The following is a 22,836-nucleotide window of genomic DNA, read 5'->3' on the forward strand; positions in this document are numbered from 1 at the left end:
CAAACAATACGCTGGCATGCAACAACCAGTGCATCTCCAGCAAAACTAAGGAAGTTTTTCTCCTGCTCTCCTCGGCATCGGCGAGGCCGCAACTGGAGCACTGCGTCCAGTTCTGGGCACCGCGCTTCAAGAAGGATGTGGAGAAGTGAGAGAGAGTCCAGAGAAGAGCCACGCGTATGATCAGAGGCCTGAAGAGCAAGCCACATGAGGAAAGGCTGACAGATATGGGACTGTTCAGCCTAGAAAAGAGAAGACTTTGGGGGGATTTGGTGGCAGCTTACAAATCTATCAGGGGAGAGCATCGGGGCTAGGTGAACAACTATTCACCAAAGCGCCCCAGGGGAAAACCAGGGGCAGCGGTCATAAACTCCTAGAAAGCTTCAGACTGAATATAAGGAAAAATTTCTTCACAGTTCGTGTGACCAGACTCTGGAACAGACTCCCAGCGGGGTGGCGCAGGCACCTGCCCTGGAGACTGGACGTACACCTTGCTGAGTTATTTGACCCCAGAGCAGGGGGGCTGGACCCAACGATCTCATGGGGTCCTTTCCAGTCCTAAACTTCTGTGAATCTGTGTAAACTGCCATTTATTGGGTCAGACCATGGGTCCATCAGGCCCAGGACAACACCTCTCAGCAGCGGGGAGCTGATGCTGGGGTGGGGCACACGGGGGTGAACAGGGCATGTTGACTTGTCCAACCCCCGGTTCCTCTCCCAGTGCAGCTTCCAACAGTTAGATTTAGGAGGTTCCTATTCAGAGGCTGCCCCCTCCCCTCTACCACATCCAGTACTACTAATGGGCCTTTCCTCCAAGAACTGGCCCAATCCCCTTTTGAACCAAATTAACCTGCCTGCCTCTACAACAGGGCTGGGCAAGTATTTGGGCTGGCAGGCCACTTAACAAGTGTTGGTGAGCTGTTGAGGGCCGCACACACAAGGACAGAGAGTACATGCAGCAGAACTCACTGGGGCAGTGCAGTGCCAGTGGGGTCTGCTCCCCCCTTATCTAGGCAAGAGCTGCCCCGCAGCGCTCTGCACGGGGCTGTGGCCTGCCCGCTCCCGCCCGGGCAGCATGCGCTGAGTCTTGCAGCCACCAGTGCTACCACCTCAGCCCCGGGCAGCATGCAGATTCCTGGCAGCCATCTGGGTACTACTCAGCTCCCCCCTCCCGTCTCCAACCCTTCTGCCTCCTCCTCGTGTCCCCGCTGCGCGTCTCCACGCAGCAGGTAGCGTGGGGAAGCAGCGGTGGCCATGGGGGCACGTTCTGGGCACCACATGCTCAGCCAGGCAGGGGGAAGCTCCTGCCCCAGCGTGCAAGCCTCCAGCTCCCGGTGCCTTCTGCCCGCTTGGCCGCCCGCCGGTGGCTGCTCGTCCCGCCAGGCAGGCAGAGTAAGTGGAAGGCAGCCAGGAGCTGGAGTGGGAGCTGAAGCCCTGCATGCTGGGGCCCCCAGTTGCAGCTTCCTCCCCCGCCCCCAACCTGGCTGGGCACGCGGTATCTGGTACGTGCCCCACGGCCACCGCCGCTTCTCCGGGCTAGCTGGTGGGACAGGAGGAGCAGGAGGAGGACCAGCTGGAGGCAGGGCGAGCTGAGCAGCACCCAGGCAGCTACAGCAGCAGCAGGACCAGCCCCGCGGGGAAGCTGTGCGCACTGGCCAGGGCTGGGGCTGGGGTGCGGAGGGGAGCAGGGTGCAGGCTGCTCGGGGTGGGGCTCGGCCCCATGCACAACGCCATGCAGGCAGCCATGGGCCGGATACAACCAACTGCGGGCTGGATCCAGCCTGCAGGCCATATTTTGCCCACCCCGGCTCTACGACCTATTACATAATAGTTGCATCGTATATCCCGTGGTTCTAGTATTGTGTAAAATCATAAATAAGCAACACCTCTTTACTGCACTGCCTATATGCTGTAAACCTTTACTGTGACCCTCCTTAAGCATCTGTTCCAAGCTGGAACATCTTAGCCTATTTCCTCTCTCCTCATACGAAAGCCCCTCCATATCTTAATGCTCCTTGCTGCCTTTCTTTGTACTTTTTCTGGTTCTTCTATATCTTTTCTGAGGTGTGAGGCCTAAAACTGCACAAAATCAGATACAAGTTTTCTGGGCCTACTGTTTTAAAAATCTCTAGCTTTAGTACTTCCTGTTTATGATCCTCCTTAGTTACTGCTGGAATGGAAAGTATTTCACCATTGCCATCATATGATATGAATATATCATCTGGCTTTCCCCCAAGCACAGATCAGAAATATTTACTGAATACTTCTGCTTTTTCTCCAAAATTACTGCTGGGTCTACTGTTTCCACTTATGAATGGATCAGCGTACATCTCTGTCATGGTTCTTGTAATTCCCAGTGTACTTGATGAACTCCTTTTTGTCCACAGAAGAAATGGGTACCCAGCCTGCTTCCTTTTATTTCTTCTATCAACTGCAATTCTTGTCTTCTGATTTATATTCACAGCTAACAGCTTCCTCCTGCTCCAGTCTGTTATACATTTTGATAGCTGCTTTCACTTTCCCTCAGCCTGGGTGCATTTTTTAAACAAGTGTGGGGTTCTCTGTTAATTGTGCATTTTTTGGGATCTAGCAAAATATTCTTAAGCAGTTTCTAACAATACCTTTATCTTTAAATGGTTTCTTTCCAGTGCTTTCAATTTTGTGAAACTGGCCCTTTAAAAGCCCCAAATAGTAATATTAGCAGTTTGAACTTTATTCTCTCCCAAATGCAATGAATCACAAGCACTTGCACTTAAGCAGCCACTAAGTTTTACTTCTGGAATCAGCTCCTTTTCATTTAATCACAGCGATTCTCAACCGGGGCCCTGTGGCACCCTGGGGCGCCGAAAGATCTTTTCAAGGGTGTTGTGAGATGCCACAAAATGTTTCCACAGTTACGTGTGCAAACATGATTCACAAGATTAAGCCCAGATATTTCAAAAAGGAACACAAAGTCAGAGACGTTCTGACCTGCTGTGGTCTTTCTGAGCTACGTGCAGTAGTAGGCTTGCTCTATTATTTTTCTGTCGTTAAAAAAGAAAAGAAGTAAAAACCAAGAGCTGGCACTTCATGGGGAGAAGGGGGATGCCCTGATTTGAAAAACAGGTGGAGATCCACTGACCTATCAAGGCAATGTCTAATGTAGAGTTCTTCTACGGTGATTTAAAAATTGTATCTACAGTGCAATTAGAAACTCAAAAATTAGAAACTCAAAGGACGTGTTGGTACTAGCAGCATGAGACTTCACAGGCAGGCTCCACGATGATGATACAGGTTTTTGATGATACCGACAGAGAACGTCAGTACATTAGACACTGGTAATACAGAACTAAGGGAACACCTCAGCATGGATTTTGGTAGTAAAACTCATTGCCACAGAGTATAATTGAGTTAAAAAACCAAAAAAAATTAAGGTGTGAAAGATGGGAAACAGTTGTTCATGTACATAAGAACACCCTCAGGTTATAGAAACATGCATAAATGTGTGCAAACACGTGTACCTTAAAGCAGGAGAGTTCATATATGCATAAGCCAACCACTACTTAGCCAGGTGACTGAGAAGTCTCCCCCATGGCCAGACTGCTCCATTATGGAGATTCCTGCAACTTCCTTTCGAGACTTTGGTACACGGCACTGCCAGAAACAGGGTATTGTGCTAGGTGGACTGCCCCATTTCTGCTCTGGTCGATATAAAATGTGTGCATTTCTCAAAGTCCTGCCCAAACAGTGCTGAGCAACTAACTCCTGGTTTGCACACTTGCTCGCTTGCTCTGTGGTTTCAACAGGAGATCTGCTCATGTGAGTCAAACAGGAAACCCAGAGTCTATTTGGAGCACTCAGGAAGCAAGCTAATCAAGATAGCGAGCACTTAAATTAAATTTTAACCCTTCCCGTTACTTACAATCTCTTCAGGAGAAAGAGAGACTGTTCAATAACTGTGACTTGAGACTGACCAAATAGGCTTGTTCTCGTTCCCACTGATTAATAATTGCTTGGCCCTTAGCATTCGTAGCAAAACCCTCATGCACTCCTGCAGAAGATCCTGGGATATGTTTAAGTTATTTTATGCAATTTATATGTGCAGGTGGTTCAAGGCATTGCACGAGTCACAAATGTCATGTCTTCAAAGAGTGAAACAAGAATTAAACGAGTAGGAAATTCAGCTAGCCTAGGAATAGCCCTAGACACAGAGCTGCTCTAGGAAACTCCAGACTTCTAGCAAGTCTGTAGGTAGCATGCCCTTCAATAGCCAGATGTTATTAACATAACTAAGGAATGCCTTCTCCATTATATGAGCATGATATTGTATGGGAAATGGCCTCTTAACATCTATAAAAGGACATGTAAAACACCTGCCTAGAAAGAACTGACTTGCTTGCACTGCCATCCTGTATGCTAAACCACTGCTGCTGCTGTTAGCAGGCAGAACAACCGCCAAAGGTGCACATGAATCTTTATAAACAGAGGAAGGCGTCACCCTGCTCTAAGATGTTCACAGTCAAAAGAGACAGAAGAGGACAGGTGAAAGGAAGAGGGGAAAGGCAGCTGGCAAGCAGTGGGGATCTTGGGAATCACTCCTCACGCCCCAAGACATTTCTCTCTGAATCTCAGAATCCTAGGGCTGCAAACTATCTCAGGGTGATCTTATCCAATCCCCTGCACTACTGCAACCGTTTGCTATTCCTAAACCACCCAGACAGATGTCTGCCCAGACTCTTTTTGAAAACCTCCAATGAAGAAGATTCTACCTCGGGTCATTTCACTAATTCCACAGATTAACAGCACTGCATTTAAAGGTGAATTACCATATTTTATGGTGTATAAATCGAGTTTTGAAGACCAGTTTTTAACTCTGAAAATTCAATCTCGACTTATACATCGTATCGCAGGCCCCTGGGAATGGCACTGGGCTCAGCGCTCAGCTTGCACGGCCCAGGCAGTGCCGCTCGCAAGGAACGGGGGTGTGCCAGCCGAGCGCCGAGCCCGGCGCTGCTCACAGGGGATGGGGACAAGGACAAGGACAGGATCTGGCTCAGCACTCAGCTGGCACGGCCCCATCCCCTGCGAACGGCGCTACGTGGGCAGTGCCGGTCGAATGCCAAGCCTGGTGCTGCTTGCAAGGGATGGGGCTGCGCCGGCCGAGCGCCGAGCCTGGCCCCGTCCCCTGCGAGTGGTGCTGCCGAGCGCCAAGCCCCGCTGCACCAGCCAAGCGCCAAGCCTGGCGCCACTCACAGGAGACGGGGCTGGGCTCCGTGCTGGGCAGCGCTGCTCACAGAGGACAGGGCCAGGCTCGGCTGGCGCGCCCCCATCCCCTGCAAGCTAAGCTGCCTGGGCCGCGTCGGCCAAGCACCGAGCCCAGCCCCAACCACTGCGAGCATTGCTGCTGAGCGCCAAGCCCATTGCTGCTTGCAGGGGATGGGGCTGGGCTCGGCAACGCCGCTCGCAGTAGATAGGGCCAGGCTTGGGACTGGGCTGACACGGCCCCGTCCCCTGCGAGCAGCTCTGGGCTTGCTACTCGGCTGGCATGGCCCAGGCAGCGCTGCTCATAGGGGATGGGGCCATGCCAGCCAAGCCCAGCCCCGGCCCCTGTAAGCAATGCAGCGGCACGTCTACCCCTTGGGTGCTCAGTCCACAGTCTAAGTTAACCTCATATTTCTGATCCAAAAAGCTAGGAATTTTGTAGATTCAGTGTATAAGTCAACCTAACTTTCTGGATCAGAGAAATGGGATCGACTTGTACACCGTGTCAGCCTATCCACCGTGAAATACAGTAACTCGTTTAAGTTTTAACACGTTCATTTTCAGGCGCACGACTTTCTCAACCTGGGTTTCAGTTAAGTAACATCGTCTGGCCAGGAGCGGAGTTATTCGAAGTATCTTTACAGATGTTATTTGTGTGCCTACTTCTGTACCTCCTCCTGTTGATGCAGACAAATGGCAGCCTTTTAATCAACATGGATTTGTATCCTACTTGCAAGAGGCAAGGATTCGCATAATTCCTGACCATCACAGCTACACTTATCCTACTTGCATGCATTTCAAATACAACGAAACACTCAAATGGGAACCTCAGACAACACAGTTATGAGCACCGTATTAAGATAAAGCAAACAACAATTCCTTTTGGGGGGCATGCAAGATTTTGAATATGTAACCAATGGGCCTTAACGTTTCTCACAAATTAAATGTTATTTTTTATTTGCATTTCTCAAATCATTTAACTATTTTCATATTTATTTCTCCCTCCCTCTCTCTCCCTCCTACTGCAATGATGTCTTTGCAACAGAGTAAACAGGCATCAGCGGCAGACATCAAAGAGACAAGAGTATTTTTATGCCTCTCAAAGGAATTGCAAACCAGGAGGTTTGGGGGCAAGGGAAGAACAGAATTTAAACAGGCACAGAAACGAGCCAGCGTTCGGAGCTTTACCAAGGCATCTGTGTACAACGAGGGCTGAAGGGGAACCACACACACACACACTTCTGCACTTGTGGCAGGAATTTCCTTCCTGTATACTCCAGTTAAGAAATCCAACACTAGCTCTTGCCACATGTTTCTTCAGCTAGTTCCCATTCTTGCTGTAGCAGTTTGTGCTAAAAAGCGGGCATCGACCTCCTATCTCAAGCACGTGGCGTTGGCACGCGCCAGCTGAGTCCCACAGCCACCTTCGGCAGTCTCCCACGACAGGGACCCCGGCAAGACCCTGGGATGCACAAAACTTGAAAATGCTCCTTGGAGGACCGAAAGAGTTGCCACCGGGCAATCAACAACGCACAATAATTTTCAGGGGTGCGAAGCATTCCAGACCTCCCCTGATATCAATTTATACTGTAAATATTCAGCCCCCTCAAAAAAAGCAAATCATAGGTATTTCAAAATAAATGTCCAAACTTGACATACTTAAAAACTGAACTTTTTTGAAAACGTGTGCCTACAATGTCCCACTTGGGTCACGTAAAACAGGATTGATGCCTCTGCTTCAAGCCTGCATTTGTTCGTATCAAAAATATGTTATCACAACTAACCCAGTTTAATGCGAGTTTCAGTTCTCAAGAGATGGTTCAGAATTTGCCTGGACTCACGTTTGTCCAAGACTCCTCTCCAGAAGAAGGTGCAACCTAGGGCCCTCTCCTCACTCCCACTAACTCAGGAATAGCCGGTCCCAATCGGGACAAGCTCGGGAAAGGTCCTACATGTTATGTGCAACGCAATGGAATTTGGAAGACACTTTCTAGGTCAACAAGTCCATGAGTTGGGACAGCGCCATTGCTCCAAGAGCGCTGCGAGATCAGCACTGAAGGACCCTGGTATGGCTGTGCGTACAGACAGCTTAGCGCAGGAACCTCAGCAGAGCTGGTGGGGCGATTGTGTCAGACCTGGATGGGCAGCAGCAGCTGCAAGTCTGGATCCAGGGACTTCAGCAGAGATGTAGGAGTCCATCTGGACACCTCTTCTTGGTCCCCGATCTGCCCAATTCCGAGCAGTGCTATTAGCCAGGAGTTAAAGGATTAGAAATATACCCTGCCCATCCAGCTCCACAACTCCTCACCCACCAAACACTGCTTTCTTACAAGTGGAAACTTGAGCAAATGACCAGGGAGGGGTATTAGAGCACTGCTCGGGCATGCAGGGGTGAAATCAGGGAGGCCAAAGTGCAACTGGAGTTGCAGCTAGCAAGAGATGTGAAGGTTAACAAAAAGGCTTTCTACAAGCGTGTCAGCAACAAGAGGAGGATCAGGAAAAGTGTGGGTCTCTTACTGAATGGGGGAGGCAACCTAGCGACACTGGATGCAGAAAAGGCTGAGGGCCTTTTTCACCTCAGTCTTCACGGGCAAGGGCAGCTCCCAGACTGCTGCACTGGGCAGCACCGTCTGGGGAGAAGGAGCAGCCAACGGTGGCAAAAGAACAGGTTAGGGACTACTTAGAAAGGCTGGATGCGATGCACCTGAGAGCGCCGAGGGAATTGGCCGATGCGTTACAGAGCCACTGGCCATCATCTCTGAAAACTCATGGCGACCAGGAGAGGTGATTGGGAAAAGGGCAAATCTAGTGCCCATACTTAAGAAAGGGAAGAAGAAGGATCCAGGGAACTACAGACCAGTTGGCCTCACCTCAGTCCCTGGAAAAATCATGGAGCAGGTCCTCAAGGAATTTATTTCTAAGCAGCTGGAGGAAAAGAAGGAGATGATGAAGAATCGCATGGATTTACCAAGGGCAAGTCATGCCTGACCAACCTGATTGCCTTCTGTGATGAGACGACTGGCTCTGTGGATGCAGGGAGAGCAGTGGACGTGACATACCTTGACTTCAGCAAGGCTTTTGATATGGTCTCCCACAACTTTCTTGCAAGCAAGCTAAGAAAGTATGGGTTGGATGAATGGACTGTAAGGTGGATAGAAAACTGCCTGGATAATTGGGCTTAGAGGGATGTAATCAATTACTCGATGTCTAGCTGGCCGCCAGAACCAAGTGCAGTGCCCCAGGGGTCAGTCCTCGGGCCTGTTACCCAGGGAGGTGGTGGAGTGTCCATCCGTGAAGGTGTTTAAGACCCAGGCAGACAAAGCCCTGGCCGGGATGTTCTCGTTGGCGCTGGTCCTGCTTGGAGCAGGCAGTTGGACTAGATGTGACCTCCTGAAGTCCCTTCCGAGCCTCATCTTCTACGGTTCTGCGACTCTCCCTGTTCGCAGTCTTTCCAGAAGTCTGGGATGGGCGGGTGACCAGGCCAGAATCTAAGACTGAACTGTTCAAAGTAGCAGAGGGTTTTGCTCTTCCTCTCTACTCTTCACTTGGACACTGGCTTTGTCCCGGTGCGCCTCGGGTGTTCTCTTCCCCCTGACAATTTTTCTGAACACATGTCAACTTACTTAACCTGTAGCCTTGACTGCAGCAAGCAATAGATAGAGACTCAGACCCATACCAGAACTACAAGAAACAGAAGGTAAACTTATGCTCACTTCTTTCTGGTCCCTGAACATTAACAGTCTACATCGGGGCGGGCAAAGTCTGACCCGCAGGCCGGATCCAGCTGGCTGTGGACTCCATTTCCCAACAGCCCCTGCCCGCGTGGCTGGGGCTGGTCTTCATGGAGACCCCAGCCGCAGCTGTGCTGTGATAGCAGGGGCATGCAGGCAGCAGATCGCAGCTCTGCCCCGGCTCAGGACCACGCTGTCACTGCTGCAAGGAGCCGGGGCAGAGCTGCAATCCGCTGCCTGTGCGCCCTGCCCAGAGCACGCAGGCTGCAGGTCACGGCTCTACCCTGGCCCTGACCAAGCTGCCCCCCCCCCCCACGATCCCAGGGGCTCCGGAGCAGCCCCCTGCACTGCTACACACCCTGCCAGCGTGGCTGGGGCCGGTCTCAATGACAACCCCAACCTTGCTACCACAGCGCAGCGGGGGTCTCCATGAACAGGGCAGGGGCTGCTGGGAAATGGAGCTGCCACTCTGCCCACCCCCGGTCTGCACCCATGCACACACGCCTTGAGGCCGTAGTGCTCAGGAAACCTAGTCAAGAGCAAAAGACCCACAGCACGACATGCTGTACAGACACAGGCCCCTTCCCTACAGCTATTACAATCTAACCAAAGCTCTGGCCCTGGACAAGCTAAAGCATTTCGAAGGGCAAGATGAACCTGCCTACAAAGTGCTCTAATACTGGTCAACATGGTCCACAAAGGACACTTCTCTTCAGCACTTCATTTTGAAGCCCTCCCAGTTAGGTGTGCACGCTCAAGCATAGCATGATACTGGGTTGCTGGGTATCCCCCAATGCTCAGCTCCTCCCCCGCCTCCACGGACAGCCAGCAAGTGCTCTCCTGCGCCCTTGGAAGTCGAGACCCACCCTCGGCGGTCTCTGGAAGCTTTGGGCTGGACAGAAAGATTCCCGGCATGGCTCCTGGGCTCAAAACTCGGAGATCAGAGGCCAAGTGCACAGAGGAGTGCCTCACTCATCCTCCCGCACGCCCCAGAGGGCCGGGGAAACAATCTCAAAATGGAGCAAACCCCCACTCAGTCCCCTGTCTGGAGCGCATGCTGCTGCATGTTGTGAGTGGTGGAGGCTGCATGTCTGTCCATGGTATTTGGAGGTCTCTAAATGCACATTTGTCCATGGCTTCTGATAGGACACCAGTGGATCATGACTACAAGTGTTAAATCCGGACATGAGGATGTTGCTGTAATCAAGTGGTGAGAGCGGAGGAGAGTTTTAGCTGCATGGATGTTCAGGAAAGGCTGCATCTCGGAGATGTTATATTAAAAGAATTTGTATGACCAAAGCACAGCATGCATCCCAGGACCTAGAGAGCAGTTGAAGTTGAAGACAATGCCTAGTTTATAGGCATGAGGGATGGGGAAGATGACAACAGTGCCATCAGGGACCAAAAAAAGAGGTTGTGGAAAGGGATTTAGGTCTCTGCTCTTAGCTGCAAAGACCCTGTGTTGATAGCTCAGTATCTACAGAGAAATGGCAGAGACAGGCTGAGATTTAGCTTGGACAGAAACAGGGAGTTCTGGCAAGGGGAGAGAGATCCATTAATCACCAGAATAAAGCTGACAGCAGGATATGAGGATACCCACAGGAAAAGCACAGACAGCAAAGAGCCAGGAATCAAGGACAACCTGCAGAGCCCCACAGAGGGCCAGGAGGAGGATCAGAAGGAACTAGCGAAGGGCACACAGAAGAGTGACTAGGGTGGTAGCGAGATCAGTCATGAAAGCCAAGGGAGGACAAGATTTCCAAAGATCAGCACAGAAGTTATGTGATAGATGAAGAGTGAGGAGAGTAATGGTTCCAAGATGTGGCCACACTTAGGTCAGTAGAAACTGTGGCAAGAGCAGTTTAAATGAGTGCCAGAAACCAAAGACAGATTGGAGAGGCTCTAGGATGGAAATGGAGGAGAGGAATGCCAGGTGATAAACTGCAGACAGCACATCTGTGAGCGATACATACACTGGAGAAGTAAATGGAGTCACGGCTGGATGGCCAAGCAACATCAGGAACCCCTCTGGTGCCAGCATTTATGAGATCCCAGGGGCGTCCAGCAGAGATAAAGTGGAAGAACTTACTCTCATGTTCCTCATGCACTACGATGTTCATACGGTCAACACAAGACTGGATGTCGTTCCATGTGACAAACTCATTCCCTTCCATGTGTGCCTGAGCTTTCAGCTTCATCAAGGCATCGATGTATCTGCCGTACAGAACAGAAATAATAAGAGACATCATGTGGGCCCCACCTGGCATGTGAACCCAGATGCAGTGTGAAGGACTAATATGGAGAGGCAGCAAATGGGATAAAAGTGGAACTCATACAAAAAGAGAATAAGGAGTATTGCCACAAGCATCCAGCAAGAGAGAGAGCTCCTGGGTCATGTGAAGAGTGTGGCAGCACAGAAACAGACAGCAGAACAGTGAACCCCAGGCCACTGCAAATTAGGAAGATGGGCATGACCTTGATATGGGACACGGGGAAGGGAACAGCACCAGCAAGAGCTAACAGTGCCCAAGCACAGGGATGCTCTGAAGGGTGGGAGGAGACTCCAAGAGTTAGCACTTGACAAGGCCTAGTACAATGGCGGGGTGCAGAGATCATATGCAAGACAGCAAGCATCTAGGGCCAGGAACACAGGGCTCCAGAGAATAATTTGCACAATGATTAAGAATTTGGAGAGAGAATTTGAAGAGTGAATAAAGAAATGTCAAAAGGAGGACAGCAATGTAGGGACTGGTGCCCCCCACGTACCCACCTCTGGGAGTTCTCATCCTCAATGTTGGTAAGCCCTGTGACTGGACTGCTCAGCTGTTTCCATACTGTGTTCACATCCCCCGAATCCAAAGCCCTGTTGATCAGGGCCACAGACGACAGCATCTCTACTGCAACCGAGAGCTCTGGGTGCGTGAGGTTCCCCTGTACACAAAGAAGGCAATGAGCATCGTACACCCTTCACACATTCATGCTCTGTGCGGGTACCAGAATGGGGCAGCACTTATACCGATAGACAAAGACTGGAGACAGTGCAGCCATTGGTACCACGCAGAGAACGTGCTTTTCACTGGGATGAGAGGAAGAGTCTCACAGGTGAGTTCAGCAGGCAGAAAAAGGGACACGAAACACTAAACCACACCAAGCCCTTGGCGGTTCAGGGAACACACCTGGGATTTAGGGATTAATGGTGCACCAAACAGCAGCACCGTGCAAGGATTGCTAAAGCAGCTGCATTCCAGCAGGAAAAGGGGGCGAGGAACTGGGCAAGCCTCGCCCGGCCGGGAGTCATCGCACCGATTTCCAAGCGCTAACTTACACTGGGGCTCTGCTGCTGCAGGGTGGCAAGCTCCTTCTGGTAAAGTGCTGCCGCGAATGGATACACCTGGGGTAACTGGGCCTCTGGATGCATCAGCTCGGCCACAGTCTTGTCAGCATCACCGCTTCGGACCGCAGCATTAATCCTCACCACTGATGCCAGCTCTGGGGGTTTAGGGAAGGGAAGGCACAAGAGTTATGAAGGCAGACGCTGTCTGCACTCGCTAACAAAGCATTGTTACCCACCCATCGTGGAACAGCCTCTCTCACTCAGCACCCCGGCTAAAGAGCTGCCTAGAGCCTCCTCTCACAAAACCGGCGCTCCCACTTCCCAACCAGCTTCCGCACCTAGCCCCGTTGGATTCGCTCTCCCTGAACGCGGTGGACCAGAACTGTACGCAGCAGTCCAGACCTGGTCTCATCCGCGCCCAGTGCAGCAGCATTAATACTTATGCAGGAGCTCAGACTAAGTAATCACAGCGGTCCTTTTCAGACTTATAACGCACGCTGTTCCAAGCCTTGTTGTCAATCACTTGATACAAGCGATTTCCAAAAGCAGGGAATAGGCTGGCTGTCAGGGGTCAGATATTTCACAATACAATTTAGGGACAACTACTTCTTGCTCAGTTCAGATCACTCAGAGAGAAGTGCAGGGATCAGCGTTGCCCCTGCAATCGCCTTCCCACCAGCCTGCTGTCTGCAGGCATGCCAGGCTCACGTCTCAATGCAAGAAGAACTGCACTCATCATGAGCATCAGTGGGTGGCTCTGGGCTCTGTCCCATCAAACCCCCTGGATTCACAGGCATTCACAGGCCTGGCCTTTCAAGGGCAGGAGATACCTAAACACCCAAACGTCCAAGCATATTCAGTAGTTTTTAGTTTGAAGCGTAATCTCCAACTGTCACAAGACTGAGTAGCCTGAAGACAGTCATACACTGGGGTTCTGCCAGCTTTTGACTAGCCTTGAGGGGTTTAAAGAAGTCACGAGGGCTCAAAACACTGATGTGTTCCAACAAGTGTATAAACGTTGCACTGCCTCCTCCCCCTGATCGCTCCCACCAACTCCTGGTCTCTGCTGAAAGGCTCCTTACTTCGCTGGTACTGCTGTGCCGCACTATTAGCTGCATCTACCCCTTGCTGCAAATCTTCTTTTTGCAGGGGGCCCGTCAGGCCGCTCTGAGGAAAAGAATAATCACATGTAAAGAAAATGACTTGGTACAACTGCAGCGAACATACACATTTCTATCATACTCAGTCCTCTACAAACAGAGGGAACCACACAAACACAGAAGGCAGAAATTATGCACTGGCTATTTACAGTCCTTGTGGTGTACGCCAGGCTTAGCTCTCATCTGATACCACACACAAGATGAGAGGTACCGAGGGGGACTGGCACACTGAACACGAGCCGAACACGGTCAAGATTCCTTCGGCGTGGATTTGGACTTTGCTACTCATTTGCAAAAAGGTCTTGGATCCGTCTCCTAATGTGTAAGAGTCCCTATTTGTAAAACAGGTGCCAGACAAAGCATTTAACAGGAGATTGTTCTTCATCCCTATTATATCTTCTCAGGAGACTCACTTGTGGGTCATGGGAATATAGCTGTGCCAAACTGGATGAGACCTTTGGTCCATCTAGTCTTGTATTCTGTTGCTGAGTGGCCAGGACCAGATCTCAATTTCTAGAACAAGACAGCAGAAACCCCAGGCACCCAAGGTTTGCTTGCTGCTCCTAAGGACACTGTTACTGGTCCTGGTGGTGACTCGTTCCTCTCTACCCACTGTCCCATAAAAGTGCCAGCCAATTACTGTGTACAGTCACCATCTAAAACTTAAGACAACCATAAAAAATTGAGATAAAAGGCATTTCTGATAGGGCTTCCCTGTACCCTACTTGTCTGGTGTAAAGAAGCTGGTTTATACACATGCTTGGTGGGGTGCATATGTCAATTAAAGTAGCTCTAAGAGCTGCTCTAATTAAAGTACCTGGCGTATCTTGTGTATCAGTGTCCCTGCGCTTCAAAATGGCAGCAGGGGTGATTTATCTAAAGCTCATCAAATAAGCTTTAGATAAAGCTCAGTGCCTCCTTTGGCTTCCCAGCCATACCCAATAGTGCTAATTTTGTGCTGCACCCTTACAAGGATCTTGTGGCACCCCAGGATGCCAGGACACCCTTTTGACAATCACTGGCCTATACATAGGCTACAGATTGTGCACATTTTTATCAACTGACCTATGTGTATTTAATTGCCGACTCTGAATGTACCTGCTGTCCTATTTTTCTAACTTGTTATACATAAAAATAAAAAATGTATAGTAATAATATTAACTCTCCTTCACCAACTTATTTCCTGACAAAGCATAGTATAGTATACTATACTATATTATTATATAATAATATATATTACATTTTATATTAGCATAGCTTGAGGCCATGCTAGTTTTGAAATCTGCACTATGCATTTTATAAGCTTGAAATGACCTCATGAAGCCCTTACCAGCCATACTTTCCTATGGTCCCATAAGCAACAAGTATAAGCAATATGCATGCAAAATTCACTGAAAATGGGCTCGTGATGGGAGACCAAGTTCAACCTTAGCTGTGGAGAAATTCCCTATAACAAGACAATATTGTGCATTTAGCCATCTCTCAGATGTCTACACAAAGTACTTTGACACTGAAGTTTTCAAATTAAGAGGGCATAAGCCTACATCACATAAAACCCATATATGCATATGTTTGCAGATATATAGTTTATATACATTTTTCTCGTGTTGAGGCAAAAGCTGCATGCTAAACAGTCAAGTTTTTCACAGTTACATTATTTGCAGGTGGAAGTATGTGTTCAGCACAGACAATTAAGAGGTTAGGTCACGTGTCATCGATTCATAGATTGTAAGGGGCTGCAAGGGACCTCGCAAGACCGATCAATACAGGTTCTTCCATACCTCCTGTCTCTGTTGTCTATCACTCAAGAGCTGCTTAAGATACCAGTCGCAATTTTCTCGCTGTACACCTCGGAGCCCCAAAGATGGTGATGTTAAAGCTTCGTATAATGCTACTGCATCTCCCTGTTCCAAAGCCAGATCGATCTTTGATATAGCTGTATGTGCTAGAGAAAGAGCAAAGTAGGGACTGAGGGAAAAGCTAAACATGGTAATCATAAGTTTATACAAAACAGCCCGTGAAGGCATATTTTCCTCAACACGAATCTCTTGGAAGCCGAGATACAGAGTGTGAATTGGATACTCCAAAAGTCAGGTAACCCAGGAGGACTTCAGCTAGCGGATGACAAGGGATGAAAACAACATGTATTAGTTAAGGCAGCAAGTTTAGTGGGGACGCTTTATTGCGTAAGCAGGGAGGGAAGGGATTTGGGATATTGCAAAACATGATTAATGAACACAGACAGCAAGGACTGTAACCTCACTCTGTCCAAAGAGAAAAGCTGGAAGGGGGAGTAGAAGTCCATTTTGAATACTCTTTATCTAGGGTGACCCAGTCACTGGAAAACTTACTGTTCACTTTGTTGATATTGCCCTGAATCTCAGCTTGAGTCAGCAGCTCTTCGTACACATCTCTCTCTCTCTCTGAATTTTCAGAGGCAATCTGAAAGTTGGGGGGGAAAAAACCCCTATTAGCACAACTCCACAGCAGACTTTGCAATCCACCACTCACAAACTCTGTACATCTCCCTAAGACAGAGGGGTCAAACACATGGCCAGCAAAGCCCTGGCATCTGACCCCTGAAGCTGCCCTGGGTCTAATCAGACCCACACAGGGCACAATGCATGCCCATGGCACGGGGCCGATCGGCAGGCCAGTTCCGGCTCAGTCTCCACCTCTCCCCCAGCACGCCAGATCTGGTGGCTGTCTGCACAGTTTGTACCCCAGGGCTGCCATCTGTTGCACAGTGTGGCTGGAGAAACAACCCCAATGCACACTGTGGCCACCCTAGCTAGACCGCACCACATGTAGCACCTGCTCTGGGATGCACACTCACACGGTGCCCTGTCCAGCTGATTTGGGACCTGTGCCACACACGGTGCTTGCTGGTTCCATGTGGGTCCGAGTCCAGCTGGAGCTGGAGCTGCGTGTGACATCTCTCAGCTGCTGGGGCAGGCACCAGGTGTGGCACAGTCTGGCCGGGGCCAACATCACATGCAGCCCCACTGCTGCTCCAGCACATGGCACCTGTTCTGGCAGCTCTGGAACGTGTGCCATGTGACCCGTTGCAGCAGCCCGCGGATTAGACATGCTGGGGGAGAGGACGGGGGAGTCCAGCGCCAAATCCAGCTCATGGACTGGCTCTGTGCCACTCACCCAACCTGCAGGGCTGGGTAAGTTCGACACCCCTGCCCTAACAGAAGGGGAAGAAACCTAACTGTGCTCGCAGTGTGTTCTCACAGATGACATACTAGGTCAATGCCTTGTGTGCAACCAAAAGCGTGTCTTGGAAGTGACTAGGTAGACCCACAAAGTGTGCTTCCTTGAGCCCTACAAAAGGATATGCACTAGGTAAGCCTGTGGCATTTCATTTTATAGTACACAGCAGGAATTCAAACACACAGATCCAGTTATGCATTAGACACTGTTCTCCAACAACGAAGATCTTCTAAGCCAAATAAATGCTCCTGATATTCCAGGACACGCTGAATTCTCTACATAGCTTCATTTACTAAACAGCATACTTCCACGCAAGCTTCTAATAGCGTGGCACAGAAGGCTCACTCACAGCTCAAGCGCACTTTGAGTATGAGATTTACTAATCAACCACCAGTCTACCCCACAGATGGAGTTTTAGAAGTAGATCCAGGCTCTGTGGTAGGGAGATGGTCTCACTGAATCTGTCTAAAAAGGGAAATGATTGTCAAAGAAATCCTATGAAACTAGAGAACAGTTTTTTTCTCATAATTTAAATAAGACATTTCCTCTATTTTCACATCTCTCACACTCGGGTGTCTCCAGGTATAAGGTAAGTTAGCTATAGATCAGAGGTACAGCTACAGTGTCAGTCTTTTTCTATGTTATAATTGGTCAACATTTATCCCTGAAGGCCACAACAGAATTTCACCAGAGATCAATCTGACCTAGGATCTTTAAAAAAATAACAGAATAATAGGCTGTTATTCACTGACAATTTCTTCTGGCGAGATGATGAATCCAGTATGATGAACACAAATTCATAGTTTAAAGAATGCATTTTACCCGGTTTTTAGCATTCTCCATCTTGTCCTGCTTTGCCCGGTACAGTGTGTCTTGGTACGTGGGTGCCAGGGGATCACTGAGATTCACCAGCATGGCATTAGGATTTTTCATTGCTGTGAGCGTGTCAGCCGGGACTTGGTGGTCTACTGCTTCATTAATGGCAATCACAGCAGCATGCACTGAAAAAACAAATCACACCTTCTTTGTTAGCCACAAAGATGACTGCTCTGTCTGCAACCAATTCAGGTCATCACTGGGAAAGAAAAGAGCAGCTGAGCTTTGGTATAGAAGACAAGAATGATCAGCGTATACCTGGGATTCTGGTCAGGCTTCACATTTTTGACAGAGGTAGCGTCTTATTTCATAATATTGTACTTTGATATTAATCAGATTCATATTTTGTAACAAAGAATGCTCCATTCACAGACTGCATGAGCGCAATGAATAAGGAACATCAGCCCCAGCAATGCAACATGTAACTGCTGTCTAATCTGGCAATTCAGCTTCTCACAGAGAATGAAATCCCATTTCCACTTACACGCTGCTTCGTCCACAGAGAGCTCGTTAGCTAGGATGCCTCCAATCTTGCTGAAGGCAGGCATCTGAATTCCGTATTTGTCCAGCTCCAGCCGCATGTTACTGATCTCTTCCTCTGAAATGCAAAGGAATGACTGTAATGCAGGCAGCACATTCAGAATGAACAATGACATTTATTCCCCCTATGTAAAACCACTGCAATAAGTTGCAAGTTGCTCTTTCACAAATATTCTATGCCACAAACTGGGGAGAGTCTAAATGCATGGGGGTGAGAATTTGTATTTTCCCTTAAGTTTTCCCATCTATGTTCCAGTCTCTCCAAGAGAAGAAGCCACAGAAGGCTGGCTCACTAAACTACATCATGAGTTCAGTGCAATAGTTTGAAAATGATTGTGTGAGCCTTGTACACCTCGAAAGGTGGCTACCAACAGGACTGAGAAAGCAGCAGCATGTTAATATTAACATACTTCTGCGGTTGGTGCTACAACAAAAAAACCTAAATGTAAGGGAGGGGGATGGAAAAAGGGAGGAGAAATGCTGCTGCTAACTGCACTGATGATTCAAAACTTCCTCTAAAAGATCTCAAATCCCTCACTCACTTGACACAAATAAAATGCAAGCAGTCCCCTTTCATTGAGGATGTAAAGCATCATCTAGCACAAGAACAAAAGGAGCATCCAAGCTCACACGCGCTGAAATCCTGGAAAGGCAAGCAGGCACCATACCTGTGAAATCCACCTTCCCGTACAAGTCCTGAATCTGAGGAGCCAGTCCCAGTTTGAACAGGTACAAACTAGGAAAGAGGACATAAGGATAATTAGTACCACTTCGCTCTTTGGGGCCCTAATGCTGTTCAAACGTAAATTAAGGAAGACATACAGGGAAACATTCAGCTAAGTGGAAAGACTTCCAGATTGAAAAGGGAGATTTAAACCACCGTGATGACAATCTGTTCCCTCGTGCATAAAAATGACACCTGAAAATAGAAAGATCCTTTGCTCAAGCCACGTGGCTTGGGACCTCTGGATGTAAAGTTCCCCTTGGCCACAAGACATCTGGCTGTACATCCGAGTATCTGGTTACCACACAAAGCCAGCTTACAGCCAAAAGCACACAATGCAGCCACCTCAGACAGTTCAAAAACCACACAAGCCATGCCTGCCACTGCCAGCTCCCTCCGTCTAATCTCCCTCCCTCTCTCACCCCCATCACCATCGCCATCTCCAAGTAGAAACATTTGGTCGCTTGCCCTGCAGCAAGGCCACCTGCCAGCAGTTCATCTGCCTGATCTGAATCTGAATCTATTTGGTGCCTGTGCCCTCAACAAAGAGAGCCGGCCCTGGGACACCGGCCCAAACAGGCACGGGATCTTCTGGAGCAGCGGGGTGTATGCGCCCAGGGGTGGGGGATGGCAGAAGCACGTGTTCGGAAATTGGGACAGGGCACCGCATACATGTCTGAAGGAGGGGAGAAGACTAAAAAGCTCCGGTGGTGGACATGTTTTACACGTCGTAGTTGTCACAAGTGCAGAGGACTGCTGTCCAGGGGCTTGCTCAGAGACACAGTCTTCAATTAAATGCCTGCATACTAGTCTTTTTGCTGGGACCCTGCCTCATTCACTGCATGCCCTCCGACCTACATCGTGATCCTGCAGGTAAAGCAGCACCTGCACATGTAAATAAGATAGGATGCAATACATTCACCGAGCAAGGGCACGCAAATTATTGTGTCCTGATTTCAGAGTATCACCTGTAAAACTTTATTCTTTAAAACTTGTTTCCAATTTCCTAATCTTTGGTTTAATAAAAGAAACATACAACACAGAAATATCAGCAGTACCTTGGATAAGACGAGCACTGAGGCAAGAGATCCTGAACAGCCCTCTCCCTGGGCGCACGTTACAGTGCTCAGTGCAATGCTTCCCACCTCATGCAATGCTTATTTTAGCACAGAATGAGAAAGCTCCTTCAGTTCACAGCCTCATCTAGACCAGCCTTCACAGAGCAGCGCACACAGGCCATGCTGCAGTTTCCACTCAACTTTTTAAATCATTCACACAGAGGCTCTGTGTCAGCAGAACAGCGCACATCTGCAGTACAACTGCCTTACTGGGCGCTAAAAGTCAACATGCAAAGGCAAAGTCTGAAGCAAGGCTTTATTACTTGGTAGCATCTAGACTGGTTTTCACTGGACTCCCAGTGCCCCCTTTCCCCCGCCAAAGTCTAACTTGGATATTGCTGTTGTGCCAAAGCTCCAGATGTTTACCACAAAATGAGACAATACAGCTGTTCAAAGAAGGCTGGACTGTTTTCTAAATGAAAATGTCCTTTTTTCATTATTTGTTCTTAAACAGCTCTTTGCAACAGACCACCTTGGACAGACACTGTAGGTGAAAAATCCAGCCCAAGAAGTGAATATTTGAAAAAGCCAAAATGTACCTGAAAATCATTTTTAGATAGAAACATATCTTTATTGTCCCAACACACTCTGCCTTCACTATTCTGTATTCTAAGTAAGGCTGTCAATTAATCGCAGTTAACATGTGCAATTAACGTATTAATTGGTTCCCGTGTTAATTTTTTTAATGGGCTAATCACACACATGGTTTTGCAGCCTGCGCCAAGGCTTCACTTGGCCACCTCCAGGGCAGTGGTGGCAGCTCAGAGGACCGCAGGGCAGCCTGGGTGCAGGCTCTGGGTAGCTGCAGCGCTGGGGGAAGGGCACACACAGACACACACACACGAGCAGCCACAGCCTGCACACTGTGTGTAGAGCAGTGCCGTGCCAGTAAGACTGTGGAGAGGAAGAGGAAGGGGCAGGGGGGTGCAGATCGAGGCCCCCACGGTGAGGGAGGGAGTAGGGCGGGGGCAGGTGCTGGAGTGAATGGGGCTCGGGGCCAGGGTGGTTTGTGGGATGGAGCTGCAGGCAGCTCATCCAGGGTGCGGAAGGAGTGGGGGGGCTTCAGGGTGCTCCTTGTTGCTGCGTACACCCCTGGGGGAGGCATGGGGGGGCACGTGCCCCCTGGATCTGTGCACAAGGCAGAGGTGGTCTGCTCGCTGTGGGCTGGGGTTCTGCACCCTGCTGCCTTTGCCCTGGGAGCCGCATGATGCCATGTTGTGCCTCTTGCCGGCAGGCAGGCAGGGTGTGTGGTGTGGCTCGCACGTGGCTCCCAGAACAAGGGCAGCAGGGCCCCAACCTGCAGCCCACCTCCACCCTGTGCACAAGTCCAGGGGGCACATGCCCCCCCATGCCTTCCCTGTGCCCCCTTTCCCCCAAACCAGCCACCCACGGCTCCATCCCATGACCTGCCCTGGCCTCGGGGTCCCATTCACCCCAGCACCTGCCCCACTCCCTCTCTCACCACGCGGGCCTCAATCTCCCACCTGCCACCTCTTCCCTTCCCCCGCATCCCTCCCCCTCCACAGACTTACCTGCTGAACAGTGTGTGTGCGCGCGCGTGTGCATGCGCACACACGCCGCACTCCCAAGCCACAGCCCCCACCCAGCCCTGCTGCTGCCTCCCTCTCCTGATCCATGGTACCCCGCATCCTGCCAGGCCATGAGGAAACCCCCTCCCTGGTGCCCAAGCCCCACACACCCACCCACCCACAGCCGCCCACACCTTCACAAATTCCGCCTGTACATCCTCTGCCCCAAACCATACAAAGAGTCTGCATAATTTTGAGTTTTTCTGTGCATAATTTTGAGTTTTTAGCTGTGCAATTAAAAGTGCAATTAATTGCAAATAATTTTTTTAATTGTGCAACTAATCACCATCACATTTTTAAATTGTTTGACAGCCCTTATTTTAAGCTAATTTTTTTTTTTTGTCTGCAATCTACTTCCTAGGGCACCTCATTTTATTTTCCTGAAATACAGATACAAAAAGTAAAGGGACTGTGGTCCAAAACTCTCGTTTCTCTTTTACTCATGGAAAGCAACTGCTTGTCCATTAGTCACATCTCAGCAAAAATCCAGCACGCACCAAATCCCTGGATCCAGATTTACACACGACTGGGAAAGAGGGCCAGGCTGAGACGAGACCTGGACTCCTGCCAACGGAGCCGAAGCACGCCGAGGAACTGAGCAGCTATCACGAGGCTGCCGATAAGGAGGAGCTTCGCTACTGAATGACAGAAACCTCGCTCACACCAGTCACAGGAAGATATGCAACAAAGCACCGCGCCGGGCCACCGCACAACTCGAACTGACCCCCACCCTCCAGCATCGCGCGCGTTGCTGTCTGGGCTCCGAGCAGGCTCAGCACTAACAACTGATAATGTGATTCCAGACCAGCCTGACATTTCTATTGGCGCTCAGCTATTTGCAATCTGTCTGGATTTTCCTGTTCAGATTTCTCCCTGGCAAGAGATCAGAGAGCAGGAGAACAACCTCCTTCTTGAGAACCGGAACTGAACACGCTGCAGACGGAGACGCACACGCACTCAGCCCTGAGCTCTCTACACAGGACGTCTGCACAAGCAGTCCTCCTGACACGAGGCCATGTACACTGCCTTCACCCATCAGGCTGAACACCTGCATCCAAACTGGCACCAGGAAGGAACAAATTCAGTGCAATGCCCCACTCCATCTCTCTGGAGACACAGTAGCAGTTAAACAATCCCCCTCAACAACAGATTAATGAGGCCCTGCAATTAAGAGAACAGCATAGCTAGATGCACCTTTCTACAGCTCTCAAGAGCTAAGACATTACCCCCCCTCAGCTTGTGCAGGATTAAAACTTTCCTTGGCTTTTTACAAAGCCCCCTATTAATTCATCCTAAAAATACACATG

The 22,836-nt window shown here is 49.6% G+C and overlaps 1 protein-coding gene across 1 annotated transcript in view; it reads right to left on the bottom strand.

The window, feature by feature from the left end:
• IQGAP1 (IQ motif containing GTPase activating protein 1) overlaps positions 1-22,836 on the bottom strand; it is a 138,628-nt gene that overhangs the window by 62,768 nt on the left and 53,024 nt on the right. The window contains exons 6-14 of the mRNA XM_059714419.1: positions 18,767-18,834; positions 18,043-18,156; positions 17,505-17,683; positions 15,815-15,905; positions 15,245-15,408; positions 13,386-13,470; positions 12,295-12,458; positions 11,740-11,900; positions 11,059-11,183 (exon numbers count right to left, since the gene is read on the bottom strand). Of these exons, the coding sequence (XP_059570402.1) occupies positions 11,059-11,183; positions 11,740-11,900; positions 12,295-12,458; positions 13,386-13,470; positions 15,245-15,408; positions 15,815-15,905; positions 17,505-17,683; positions 18,043-18,156; positions 18,767-18,834 (1,151 nt within the window). The remainder of the gene's footprint in view (positions 1-11,058; positions 11,184-11,739; positions 11,901-12,294; positions 12,459-13,385; positions 13,471-15,244; positions 15,409-15,814; positions 15,906-17,504; positions 17,684-18,042; positions 18,157-18,766; positions 18,835-22,836) is intronic.

This window comes from Alligator mississippiensis, chromosome 11 (assembly GCF_030867095.1).
Source record: "Alligator mississippiensis isolate rAllMis1 chromosome 11, rAllMis1, whole genome shotgun sequence".
Classification (NCBI taxonomy): Eukaryota; Metazoa; Chordata; order Crocodylia; family Alligatoridae; genus Alligator; species Alligator mississippiensis.